The 14,071-nt window shown below is 44.5% G+C and overlaps 2 protein-coding genes across 2 annotated transcripts; both read left to right on the top strand.

Annotated features, from left to right (window-relative positions):
- Nucleotides 1–165: 165 nt before the first annotated feature.
- AK88_00385 (uncharacterized protein) lies at nucleotides 166–4,293 on the top strand (the record flags this gene model as incomplete). Its single annotated transcript, XM_012478036.1, has 1 exon — nucleotides 166–4,293. The coding sequence occupies one exon, from the start codon at nucleotides 166–168 to the stop codon at nucleotides 4,291–4,293; it is 4,128 nt and encodes a 1,375-aa protein (XP_012333459.1).
- Nucleotides 4,294–4,327: 34 nt separating this feature from the next.
- On the top strand, nucleotides 4,328–13,342 carry AK88_00386 (uncharacterized protein; the record flags this gene model as incomplete). Its single annotated transcript, XM_012478037.1, has 3 exons — nucleotides 4,328–12,418; nucleotides 12,561–12,664; nucleotides 12,793–13,342. The coding sequence occupies 3 exons, from the start codon at nucleotides 4,328–4,330 to the stop codon at nucleotides 13,340–13,342; spliced, it is 8,745 nt and encodes a 2,914-aa protein (XP_012333460.1).
- Nucleotides 13,343–14,071: the final 729 nt, after the last annotated feature.

A 14,071-nucleotide genomic window follows, 5' to 3' on the forward strand; every position in this document is an offset into this window, starting at 1 on the left:
AAAAAAAAAAAAAAAAAAAAAAAAATCACAAAAAGGACAAAACTGGCTTAAGGGGAAATTGCCAATAGAGGAGGGGAACCATTATCGATCGAGCAAATATATAAAAAGGTCTCCTTAAAAGGAACGCATTTTTAAAAGCAACACTTGAGCCACTGCTCTAAGAAGATGAGCGGCTGGCTGCTCAACCTACTGGCAAACACCAAGATCCTCGTCGACAGAGTTAGAGTTACCTTCCTCTTCTTTTCCCACCTACTCCTTCTTAACATCCCACTGAAAAACGTCCGGGTGAAAAATATTTCCTTCGAATTCGATTTCATAAAAAAAATAATTTCTTTTTTCACAAAAAAAAAAAAAAAAAAAAAAACACACAAAGCAAACAAAGCAACATCATGGGGGAAGAAGGAGATCCACGTCGAGTCCCTAAGCTGTACACTCGATTGGAAAGCAAACAAAGCAACATCATGGGGGAAGAAGGAGATCCACGTTGAGTCCCTAAGCTGTACACTCGAACACAAAGCAAACAAAGCAACATCATGGGGGAAGAAGGAGATCCACGTCGAGTCCCTAAGCTGTACACTCGATTGGAGAGAGTACGAAGAGTACAACTTGCATCACAACACCTATGCGAGGTTACTACACGAATCGCTTCAGCAAAAGATTGTTCATTTCATATGGAATAAATTACTACGCCTTTTTTTCGAAGCCATTTTTAAGCACTACTTTTTACGGGTCGGCAAGCTGTGTGTACACATTCGCTACCGCCATGCACACACACATGAGGAGCTGTGTGGGGGTGGTGATAAGTGTAACACCAAGAGGAGCACCACCTACCACTTGACCCTTTGTGACGTTTGCCTTTTTCTCGACCACTATGGAGGGGGGACTAGTATACATGTGGGAGTTGGGGACAACCCAAACGGCCAAGTCACTCCGGACAAGCGCAAGGACCATCTGTCGCCCCACCCCCCGAGCCACCTCCGGTGCAGAAAAATATACCTGAGAAAGGAAAACGAGCAAGCCAACACATTTCTCGTGAAAAATGTCTTCTTTTTTGTTAAGGATAGGAGGCTGTTTGTCTCCCTCTTCTACTTGAACGCACAAGTGTGCGAACTGAAGGAAGTCTTCTACGCATGGGGGAAGAGGCAACCAAGGGACCACTTCGTAAAAGACTTGATACAGGTCCTCCAGAGGAACAGTCTACAACACTCCTCTATGTGGAACTTCCTCCACAAAAAACAGGCCAGCATATCCCCCCCCTTGGCTTCCTCAATTGCCTCAAATGTAGGGGTCACTTTTGGTGCAGAATTTTTTTCAAATTTTTTTTTTCTCTTGGACACCCTCATTGTTAAGCTGCATGTGGGCAGCGACATAGAAGTGCGAACGACGGGACGAAAATTAACATTTGAGACCCCCCTGGGGGGTGCTGACCCGTATAGATGTACACACCCATGGGAGATGTTTTCCCTTTCAGTAGAATCCCTCCTCACGTGGACAGAAAAAAATGTAATTTGTATTAATGGGACGCAGGATGACAAGCTCCTTTGTGATGTCCCTCTTGAGGATGATCTGCACAAGTGTCGTGACACATACAATGCGAACGATGTTGAAGTGGTGCATTGTATAACCTCCCCGTTGTATACAACAACACATGCACAAAACGTTCTGCTGCGGGAGGGATGTAATAGGTACCGACTGAGTCTATACAACTCATGTGTAATAATACACCTCGAGGAGTTACTAACCATACAGAGCAGACTAATCAGTCTTTTCGGGGCCGGCTTAGGGTTACGAGGAGGACATGCTAGGGACAAGTTCAAGGGAGTTATTGCCTCCCCAACGGAAGCAGTCCTCATGTCACTTTTTCACTTTACCGTTTATGTAAATAAAAAATTGAACAAGTCAGTCCTGTTGAAGAGTACGCCAAATGAGAAACCTCGAGAGGAGGAGCTACCCTACGGCATGTCTACCCAGCAGGGAACAGAAGGGGTGCTCAAACTGGAGGTGCAAAAAGTGACTAATCATGCGGTTAGGGATCACCCATGCGAGAGTAACCAGGGGGGAATGTTCAACACAGAGCAGCATGAACATGTACATGTGGGCAGTATGTGTAAAGGGAGTCCCCACTTTTACCTGAACAAAGTCATACTAAAGTGGGTATATTATAAACAGGGGGTGCTTTATGAGTACGCCATAAGTGACCACATGGACATCACCTGTAAAAGAGAGAGGAAGCAGGAGGGAGGAAGACTCTCTTCAGTGACGATGGTCTATGCAGCAGTGTCAACATGGTACCTACTACCAGAGCATGTAATCTTTGTGCAGGACTTGTACCTGCTGTGTTGCCAACATGGAAGGAGAAAAAAACGGTTCCCTGTGAGGGGAACATTAATGAGGCGCACACTAATGACGACCACATTAATGAGGAGAACATTACTCAGGAGGAACAAGAAAAGACGTGACGACACCACCAGTACACATACCCACTCCAACAGTTATATAATCCTAACCTTTAAAAATTGCCTAGTACATTTGTTCTGCATTTCGCGCAATTTTTATATATATAGGAGAGTCTGTAAATACATTGGTCATGCAGATATGAATTTATTAAAGGGGGTCACCAAAGAAGGTCCTCCCTTGTCCAGCATCAGTGTGACGTGCAATTTTTTGTACCTCTTGAATTTCGCCTCGAAGGAAGAATCGTCCTCCAAGCAAAGTAGGACGTGTGGAAGTCACTTCTATTTGAGCAACGTGGGCGTACATGTGAGGGAACTGCCGAACAGGCTGAATCAGGTGTGCGTCTTTAAGAGGGGCACGGTACCATCGCAAAGGGTACCATCCCGCAGGGCCTCATCGCAAAGGGGCAAAAGTGAACCGCTGCGCCAACCCAATAGCCGCTACGATATTGTCGTCTGCTTCAGAAATAAAAAGGTGCATGTGGATATGCGCAATGTCGCGCGCGTGACCTTTTGCACATTTGTTATGTACGAGCTGTACGCCGCTCTACTTAGGATGGTGAACGGAGTCGACTGGGGGGGAGGCGTGAGCAGACAACCATGGGGAGGGGACAAATCAAACAGATTGTTGCAGGTCGGGATGAAGGGAAGTCGAGGCAGAAGACGTGTTTACCATTTCCTCCCACGGAGAAGAAGCACCACTCAGATGAGCGAAAGCTGCTTCGCAGAAGGATCACCCACCCTGTGTAACTACCAAGACGAGGAAGACAAACTTACACAGGGAGAGGCACCTAAGCAACCCATCCCTCTTCCCTCCAAAAAAAGAATTAAGCAAATAATTCAGTCACGTTGTAACAAACGCAAGCTGGTGAAGTACCAACTCCAAGTAGATATAAAGAGCCAAGTAGCCTTCCTGTCGGCTGACCAAGTGCGTTCCATGCATGAGTTACAAAATATTACAAATGATGAACTCAGGAGAAGTGAATATACTTTATGCCTAGAGGGACGGTTGTCTTTCCTGTACTTCGATCCCCTCCACAGGGAACATATAAAACGCTACAACTTTCTGCAGCTTCATTTGGAGGCTCATAAGGTGAAGGTCCGGAAGAGGACCCATTCGAAAAAAAACTTTCAGCTCTTCCATTTTGAGCAGAGAAGATTTTCCCATCAGGGGAGTCTCCCCTCACCGGACGTTTTCTCTCCTTCATTTTACAAGCTTTTTCTTGCTCCACAAAGGAGCCGTACGTTGGGTGGCGACGCGGGACGCTACTTCACCGTGGAGGCAACTGTGAGGAATGTGGACGAAGTGATGGACTCCCCCACTCGGGGGGGCAGAAAGTACAACTCAGAGACGCTCATCAGAGGGAGGGGCCTACGGATGATTTACAAAACGAATGACTTCTTTTTCTTCCTGAACAAGTACCTTCTAACCGACGCATGCTACCTCTTCTCGGTGAGGCGAGCCATGGAGGAGGTGATGGTAAACCCTGTAGAGGGCCGCTCGGAGGAATGTATGCACAGCGAGAGTGCCTACCTGCACTTCTGCAAAGCAGAGGTGGCAGACCCGTTCATTCTCCGAAACAGCATTGCACGGAAGAGACAAGAAGGGAGCCACGTGGACAAAACAAAACAGACGCACTACCTCGGGTACAAAGTCAAAAGAAGCGAATTGAAAACACTTCCAGTCAGCCTGAACAAATATCAACTCGTTCTAAACAAAGTCATTCTCTTCCTTCCATCCATGACGAACAACAGAAATTTCCTACTAGCGAAAAACGATGTAGTTGTAAGAAACCACATTGAGGTGAAAAAAAAAAAAAAAAAAAAAAAAAAAAATTGAAATATTGGACAAATCACACATTTACCTTTTAAACATGAATATGTATTCAATGGATGGGTCTCTCATCGCAAGAAATGTTAATATGATGATAATGCACACCAGGAGTCTCTTGTCCCGACTGCCTAAACCATTCACTCTTTCTGTTTATGCCTTTGGCGTCTTGCGCATCTCCCCCAGGAGCTACAAACTACTGCAGGACATCCTCCTCGAAAATGTCCTGGGCAATCATTTTGAGCATGTACAGGGCAGGCACTACAAGGGGAGAGATTCCCTAAATGCAAATAAATTACACGCAGAGGTACACAATACGAATCAGTTAGGTAGTAATCGAGGACGACGAGTCAAAGACCTGGATGTGCGTCTGCACTTCTTGCACGTACGTGTAGAAATTCAAAATGACTTCTTACACAGCAGAATGAATTACCTCTTTGCAAAATTCGTTTTTGCACGAACGGTGAGATACTTAGGGGAGGAAAATATGGTAACGTACGTTAAGGGAATTGTACCCCTCGTCATGAACACGTTCTATCACTACCCCTACGACATTCTTATGTGTCACACAAAGTTGAACCCAAGGAAATATGCCAAATGGCTAGCTCGCATGAACCAGTCATATGTAGAACACAACTACGAGTCATTCAATTGTCTTCTAAAGACCAAGTTAAGAAAATATGAACGCGTGAAAAGGAGAGAAAGAAAAACCTTCCACGTTATGTACAAGCGCATTAGACAAGATCAACTGGGGTGCCACGTAACGAATCATGTGAGTGTTAAAATGGAGAGGATCTACCTGAACATGGACATATTGCAGTTGTTCAATTTGTACACCTTCTACTTTGTGGATGACCGCAATTTGCACCTCAGTAGAGTGGAAAAGGTATTCCGTGGCCAGGGCCACATCAAGCTGTGCGCAAGGGAGCCCTTCTCACAAGGGCAGCAATTAGTCGAGGAACAACTCTTCAAGAAGGGGCACTCCGCTCACAACACATGGACGCCTCACCAAACGAGCATGGAAACACTCAAATTGGAAAGTATAAAAAACGCCCCTCCAGAGGAACCACTCGAAAGACGTATTGTCAGAGCCTACCAAAGGATGGTAAAAAAGTTGAGCAGCTCCGATTTTAGCAATTATAACAGCGTCGCTAGAAGCAACAACGTATACACTGTGCAGGTTCAAATGAGACACGTCCATTGCAGCTTCAATTTTCTTTTTTACGAAAATGTACTTGGCGTAAGGAAACTTCCACTCGGGGGAAGGAGGCAAAAAGGCATAGCAAAAGAGGAAACGAATGGAACGAAGCAACTAGCAGATGGACAGTCGCACCCATTTGGACTGACCTACAAGGGAAACCTCAACTTTCTCTTATCATTCAATCTGCGCAAAAGTATCATGCAAAAATTTGCAAAAAAGGAAAAATACATATTTTTTAATAATTACGTGGTGGACAATTTTTTTCAAAATCACCTGAACAAGTCAGGTAAATTAGCAAATTTTGTGTCACACGCAATTGATCACATCGGGGACGAAATGGATGAACACATTTACTTCAAGTGTGACGTAGAAAGGAAGAATTATTTATATTTGACTAACCGAGAGGGGTCCTACTGTATAAGTAGGAACATAAATCTGTGTGTGAGTGTCCGGAATGACAAGGTGATTTATTTTAATTGTGACGAGAAGAATGTTAAAATGGAGGGACTACATTACAGGGAGGTGTTTCTCGACAATTTGCTCAGGAGGAGTTCTTCTTATTCGGAAGAAGACGACAAATCAGCACAGGAAAAAAAAATATTATGTGATGTACAGTTGTGGGATAACAATGGGCTAGACTTAAGGAAAGGCAACTCGAACAGTGGTGCTTCTACCACATACAAACAGAAAGATGGTGCGCTTGAGTGGGAAAGGGCAATAGGGGTGAAACATAAACATGGACCTCAACATCGACTCAACTTCACCTCTCCCACTCCACCCAGCACCAGTGTGGACGTGGGAAAAAACTCCATTCACATGGAAACCCCCTGTGCGAAGCCAAAGTACATCGATGTGCATGTAAAAAAAGCCAATTTCGTGATAAAATTACCTGACCTCTTCTACCTATGCAGTAAGTTATACGAAGTGTTATATATAATGAACAGGCACGAGGAGGTGAACGTGTGCTTGTTCAAATTGAGTGAGGCATCCTTGAAAAAAAAAGACATACATAAATGCAAAATAAAAAGGATGAAGATTATGAATTATTCCACCTTTATCGTGAGGGTCGTTTTGTCCAGTTTGGATCTCCACGTATTCGAAAGTGTGTACTACAGAAAATTGAAGAAATGCAAAAAGAGCAAAATTTCGCATGTACATGTTCAGGCAAATTATGAATATCTTACATGTCACAGAAAGAACGAAACTCTTTTTAAAAGACATCAGTCAGATATGTCCCTACAAATAAATTTTGCAAAAAATAACATCTATGAGGAGTTCACTCGGGGGATGCGGCTGAAGGTTATTTGCATTAGGACACGGAAGCAAGGCAACCTCATCGTATTGTTGGAGGAACAGGGGGTGAATATTTTCCTCACGAAAAATGCATTTAGGATTGTTCTGCGGCTGTACGAGGAGGCCAACGACTGGAGGAATTATCGCGCCAGGGAAGTAGCCCACCGGGGGTGCTATCCCAATGGGGGGAGTGCACGAGGAGAAGAAGAAGGAGACCAAATCACTGACCCCAACACAGTTCGCCGATGTTCCACAAACCCCAGCTGCGACACGCACAACGAGGCCAGCCGTGCCCAGTCCAGGCGAATCCAAAGGAGCAGAAGAAATTATGAACAAGGGGGGCGTACACACAATTGTGCAAAAGGGGAAGACAAGGCGGGTGGCTCCACCATCGTGAGGAAAACAAGTTCGAAGCTGCGGACCCTCCTGCGAAGCAAACACTACAACTTCCCCCACGACGATTACGCAGTGATGAATAGGACGTACGAACGAGTGGCGACTTACAGAAGCAGCGAAATAAGTCACTCCCCATTTGATAGAAGCAACCCGGTACACATGCTCTACGTAAGACAAATGGAAAGCTTCATATTCCCATCACTAACATCAAAGTGGAGTGGAAGCGGTGAACTTGTCCTCTCATGTGATCACTCCCTGTACGTCGTCTCCTCACCTGTGTGCATTTACAATGACACGAACTACGATATGGTGCTCCTGATTAACAACCAAAGGATCGTTTTATTTGCAAAGAGACACAATTACTTGAGTAGACACAGATGCAACATGAAGCGGGATCATTTCGTGTTGATTCTTTTTTACAAAAAGGGTTTATTCATTTCGAGCAAGCTATCTCTGCAAGAATTTAAGAGTGCCAATCTAGTGGGCAAGGAAAAACTGCACCAGTTTATGGCTCATAAAAAGTACTTTGCGTGCAGGTTAAGACCGGATCGCCGCACGAACAGCTTCCTGTGTAGAGCAGCCGTCAAGCTGGTACCCCTGCGCAGAGTGCGAAACACGGCTCAGTCATTTTTAACAGATGAGGGTAGAAATTGTGCGAATGGGGGAGGTGATGCAAGTGAGCCTAGTAAGCAGTTCACCCGGGAGTTTCCCCCGACAGAGACCCCCCCTAGCGACTTCTCCAACCAATACACTATATACAACTGCATGAGGAGAAAATTAGCTAAAACGATTTTAAACGACGAATTTCTCTGCAACAACTGGAGCAGCAGTGACGACTGCATCTTGACTAACCTAACGGTGATTCAAAATGAGAAGACAGACGACGGGTCGCTCTACCTTAATATTTCACAAATGGCAAAGGTGCGAAATACTCTTCCTATTAGGGTGCATTACAGGAGTGGAAACACCTTACGCAGCGTAAAACCTTTTTCATCGCAGGAAATTTTTTCTAACGACCTGGATCTAAACCTAAGTTGGAACACCTTGAGAGGTAGCAGGATGAATATAACCTACGACAAGCGGTTAGGCTTCTCCCCCCTGGGGGATCTATTCACATCTCCCACTACCACTCATCACCTACACAATAATGAAGTCAAGGAGGAATTCCCTCCTCAGAGGAGCTCTGCACAAATGGAAGGATTCAATTTGCAAAAGCAACGTCACGAGGATATCACTGAGTACCATGTAAATGTTATAAAATGGAACAAGGAAATTATCATCACTTGCCATACGTTAATTTGCCTCTACTCCTATGAGTTGAAAAATGTCGAGGTGAACAGGAAGAGGATTTACTTCGTGCATTCCTCCAGGGGAGTTAGCAGTGGAGATAAGTGCCATGAAAGGAGCTTCTCGTCCCCCCTGACCTTTCCACTGAAGCGTCTCAACCTCTACGTTGGCGTGTATAACGAACTCGTGAGCAGCATCCACGTGGAGAATTACAAAATTAGTAGCGTAAATATGAACAGCTTTAAAGAGGTAAAAATAGGGGACAAACACAGAGGCAGAGAATGCTCATCGCACTACGCACTGGAATATATAAAAAATGGCTCACTTGGAAGCAGTAGGCGGTACAGCAGAGTTAGCTCCCTGCTCATTATCTACCCTCGGTTTGTCATGCTGAACCAAACCAACTTCAACGTCGTCATGTCCTCCTCGTGCAGTAGTGACGCAGTAATGTACACATTTGAGCGAAGGTCTCGATCAGTTATTAACCTCCTGGAGAATGACAAACGGAGCTTCTTCTTTCAAATTGGCAAATCTCACGCAAGTAATAACGATTACGTTTTTGTGAGTGGAGGAATAGACATTACAAAAGAAGGATCCTACATTTTATGCTTCACTAATAGGCGATCTTCATCAAGCAAATCGCAAAATTTACCTCAAAATGGAGATAAAAATCACCTGCACAAGTCAGGTAAAAGGGAAAAAATAAAAACACAATTTTTGCACCTTAAAATAAAAATAATACAAGGAAGTAAATTAAAAGAACAGAGTGGAGTTCATTGGGGATCCAACTCCCTCTTCATAATTATCTCCAATCATAGAAGGAAGAAAGACAAAATGAAAAAATATCTCACGAAAATTAACTCCCCCAATGTATTAATGCACTCTATGGAAAGCAATGAAAAGGAGAACACACTGATGAACATTTACCATTTTATTAAAGAAGAGGAACAAGTAAAAAAACTTTATGTGTACAATGATATGGAAATAGATCTCATGTTTGATGTTTTTCACTTTAGTGAGTTTGTACATATGATTAAGAAAGTGCTGGAACAGGAGAGCACCGCATGTACACCAACTCATGCAGATTGTACTGCACACCAAAAGGGAATAGAGCGAAGGTATGAAAAAGGGAAAAAAGGAACAGTGGATCATCGTTGTGCTTCTCAAGTAAGACAACACAACAGAGCAAAGGAAAGCTTCTTCAGAAACATCTTCCTCATAGAAAGTAGTGATGATAATTCAAGTGCAGATGAGCTGATTGAACAAGAACAGAATACCAATTATGACACAGCCAAGCTGACCAAGCAAAATGTAAGCTACATTTCGAATCATGTGAATGAACTGAAAAAATTTGTTCAGGTCAACCTCAGACAGCTGCGACGAATAGGGAGAAAGAAGATACTCTTGTTCCCCCTGAGGAAAAACAAAAATGTTAAGAACTCCTTCCTCGTGGTGTATCCTTGGCGACATGCAAAGACATACCAAATTGTGAAGTTTTCTCTTAAGAGGAAGAAGCACGTACTAACCTTTACGCGCAACTGTGCAAGTGGCACCCCGCCTGATGATCCCCCCCTGGTCATCATCCTCGAAACATTCGTTCTGAGCAAAAAAGGAAAAAAAAAAAAAATCCTCCTCAAGATCTCCAAACATATTGATAATATCGTGCACATCCGTGGGAAGGTTAATATGAACACGTTGTTCAAACCTGGGATAGGTACCCCCCGCATGGCGTTAACACACGGTGAGGAGACTACCGCTGTTGTGAAGCCCCTACCTGCTCCTCCACACCATCTCGACAAAGTAAATGAAAGAGGAAGCGATCCGTATAGGAGTCTCCCCAATAAGCAAATAAATATTCTCCACAAATATGCAACTGTTGCTGGGTCATTCGTGAGGAGGAAACGAGGGGGGGTAGGGAACCTTCTTTCTGTTAAAGGGACAAAACGCGTAATAGGAGGAACAACTCATGATGGAAGAAAATTCAACAGGGGGGCATACCCAAAACGATTACATACAAAAGGGCGACCATTGCAACACCCCACGTATTGCCACTTTAAGAATAAAAACGTCACTCTCGTTGAGAGTAGGAACAAGTACAAGGTTATTTTCACCAAGAGGGAGAAGGGAACACCGGACGATGCTCTACACTTCTACTTGAGCATCGCGAAGAGCATACGCATAAATGTCTTTTCAACTGTGTTGGTGGAGGGAAGTGGGGAGGGGAGGAAGTTATTTGTGGAGAGAGGGGAAAAGTGGCAAGGAGGATTGGGAAGCATGCCGAATGATACACGACTACATACCATGACTCACTCCTCTCAGCGTGATCTCTTTAAAAAAAAAAAAAACTCTCATTTGTGTACCCTCATGTTGAAAAACACAAACATGTTGGTGAGTCTTCACCAAAACATGCCAAACGTAATTCTCGTTTCCCTGGGAGATGCCATCATAAAGGAATTCGCGTCCGCCGACATGAAGAAAGTACTTTGCAAATATGAAGTGAAGGGAGGTCAACACAGGGGAGAGGGATACATGACCCTGGAGAGGAGTGAAGGGGTCTGTAGGGACAACCCCAATAGCATCAACTGTTTGGCACGCCTACACATGGAGTACGAAATTTACCGCAACGAGTGGAACATTAAGAAGTTCGATTTGGCTTTTTCACCTGTACATGTTCAGGTAACTTTGGATGTGGTGGAAAATTTTTCCTACTGCTATGAGAAGTTCTGGAGGGGAGAAAAAACACCAAGGAGTAGAAAAGTGGTGGAGGATGACTTCCAGTTTTTTTTCTCCACCAAATGTGGAAATTCTTCAGGAGAGAGTGTCTCACCAATTTGTTCACTCCCCGATGTGCGTCTTCCTCGTATACGAAACAGCGGTGCCGATCTGAACCGAGCAAGCAATCACAGGTCCATTTACCATAGCATCCTGGAGGGGGGAAAAAAGAAAAAACTCAAAATAGGCACCTTCCAAGTGTCCACTTTGAACATTCACTTGTCCTTCCACAAGGAAAATACATGCAGCATATATGAGTATAAAAATAAAGGGCCGTGTAAGTTAGCGGTTCGTTTGACTTACCTGAACGATATGGATGACGCTGACGTTACCATCAGTCCTCTGTGTCTCACTAGGGTTAGAGAAAGGGACGCGCAAGATTTTCTTAACTACCTCTTCAATTTTTATATGAAGGAGCTTTACAAGGGTCTCTTTTTTTATCTGACCAGGATGAATTTGGTGAACAAATACATAAGCAACTACTACAGCTTCTTCCACGTCCTCATGGATAGCGCCATTTTTAACGTCGACCACAACAGCGGTGTTAGCGCGGTTGGCGGCGTTGACCAAGTTAGCCGCGTTAGCGATGTGAGCGGGGTTGGCACGGTTGGCGGCGTTAGAGGCCAGGCAAAGCACAGACATAATAGAAGACACACCAGTCTGACCAGCGCGTGTCTCAGGGGAAGGAGGCAAGACGACTCTCACGTCCAAGTGGAAGACCACAGGAACATCTCGAGCGACTCCAACTTTTACGTCAGGACAAAGAAGAGGGAAATTGAAAAAAAATTAAATACAGATCTCTTTTACCTAGAGAATGGCAAAAGGATGTCCCTCTTTGAAGAAAATGGAGGGAGCAACTGCATCGCGGGGGACACTTCCCACAGTCAGGGGGAAGAACAGCAGAGTGCCGAAGGGGAGCACCAGAACAACTTTAGCCTCCTTAACAACACGCTCAGGACCCTGGGCAAGGACATCATGTCAAGCATTAATTATTACCTGTATGATGGGGCTACCACTGCCGCTACCACCTCCGGTGCCACCCCTTGCCAGGCGGGAGGAGACCAGAGGGGGAAATCCCACCAGGCAGACGGGACAACCTTTTTTAAGGCAGAAAAGATGAACATACTGAAGCACTTTTTGGAGACCCGAACAGACCCTCCAGCAGGTGGTGAGGTGGCCACTAAGGTAATGAGGAAGCGATGAACCACAACTGTCGAGCGAGGTGGCCTCCTAACACACAATGCATTTGCCCAACGCAACACATAACTTTACACATGTGTTCAAACGTGCACTTATCCTACTCCCCCCCCCCCCTTTCACAACGCAGACGGACGAGGAGTTCCCCTCCTACCTGTCCCTCTACAGAAGGAACAAAATCATGCACGATGAATACGTCCCCCGGGTGTGCAGTTCAGTGGACCGCCGTCTCATGTAGGGCCCCCATGCGTGAAGAGGCAACCGTGTATAGAGTACATCGCGCCAACTGCGTAATGAGTACGTCGGGCGAGAAGCACACCTACACATAACCCTCCCTTTTCTTCTTACTCCCCATTTGGCAGACGCAACCTAGTCGTGCTGGATTACCTACACGATAAGCAGGAGCGCAATTTGCTCCTCTTCTGTGACGAGTACTTGGTGATGTTCCACCGAAACAAGAGGACCATCATGCGCAAGCAAAACATGATCAAGGTGGAGATAACTTGTGTCCACTTCAACTTAACATTCGACAGAGACAAAAGCTTAATTATGAATTTGAGAAATGTTATAAAAAAAAATAAGGACAACTTTCTTGGGTTTTATTTCGACGTGCTCTTCAAGAGAAAAAAAAAAAGACTCATAAAAAAAATAAAAAAAAAATTAAACAAAATTGTTTACTTCCTTTATTACCTGTTATACTTTATTCACAATTACCAACGGAAGGTAAAACTGTTGAAAGGGACGGATGCTGCAACGGGGAAGGAAAAGAAGAATGTGAATTCCTTCGTCACAATTTTTGAGGAACATCAGAAGGTCTTCTTTTCCTTTTCCTCCTTGGCCCATTTGGCGCGCTTTTACCTCAACATGCGCGCCTTGGTCTTCAACATGTCTGCCAGCCGTCACTCCAGCTAAAGCGGCTTTAGAACGACGAGCGATGTGATAGGAGCTGAGTGCCTTCTTTTTTCCCACGCGCATTTTGCACAAACATGCTGCCTTACCGCGTCCCCATTCCTCCACACAGAGGGGGAGGGGGGGACAAATTCATTTGAGTCAATTTCAACTTTCCAATTATGGGTCCACAACTTTAATTTGCGCCGACCCCCCTGTGCTGTGCTTTTCTATGCTTGCTGTGTTCGCTGTACTGTACTGTACTGTCCTTTTTTTTTTTTTTTTTTTTTTTTCCCTATGCGCATAACACAATTTTGCAAAAATTGCCCCACGTGGATAATAGTCCCCAAGGGTAAAAAAAAATCAAGTTACTTGTAACGTCAATTAGGAGATTACCGCATTGGACCCATCTCAGTGAAGGAAATTAAAATGGACGAAGAGAACGGGATCTGCACGCGGGCAGGAATAAGGAACATTCAATCGGATAACGCGCAACGGCGATATTTTAAAGAAAAAAAAAAAAAAAAAACGTGCAGGTGAATGTGAAAGTGAACTCGTTGCAAAGAAATCTGAACACAGTGTGGAATGCTTCCCCCCGCTGCGGAAAAAAAAAAAATAAAATAAACAGCAGGAGAGCATCCGCGCGTGTAAAGTTATATCCCACCCACCCCTGGGAGGTCACCAAAATGAAGCGCAGATAACACTCGCCCAGTTTTAAAGTGACAAAAAAAAAAAAAAAAAAAAAAAAAAAAA

The sequence above is a fragment of the Plasmodium fragile genome (assembly GCF_000956335.1).
Source record: "Plasmodium fragile strain nilgiri unplaced genomic scaffold supercont1.3, whole genome shotgun sequence".
NCBI classification, from domain to species: Eukaryota; Apicomplexa; class Aconoidasida; order Haemosporida; family Plasmodiidae; genus Plasmodium; species Plasmodium fragile.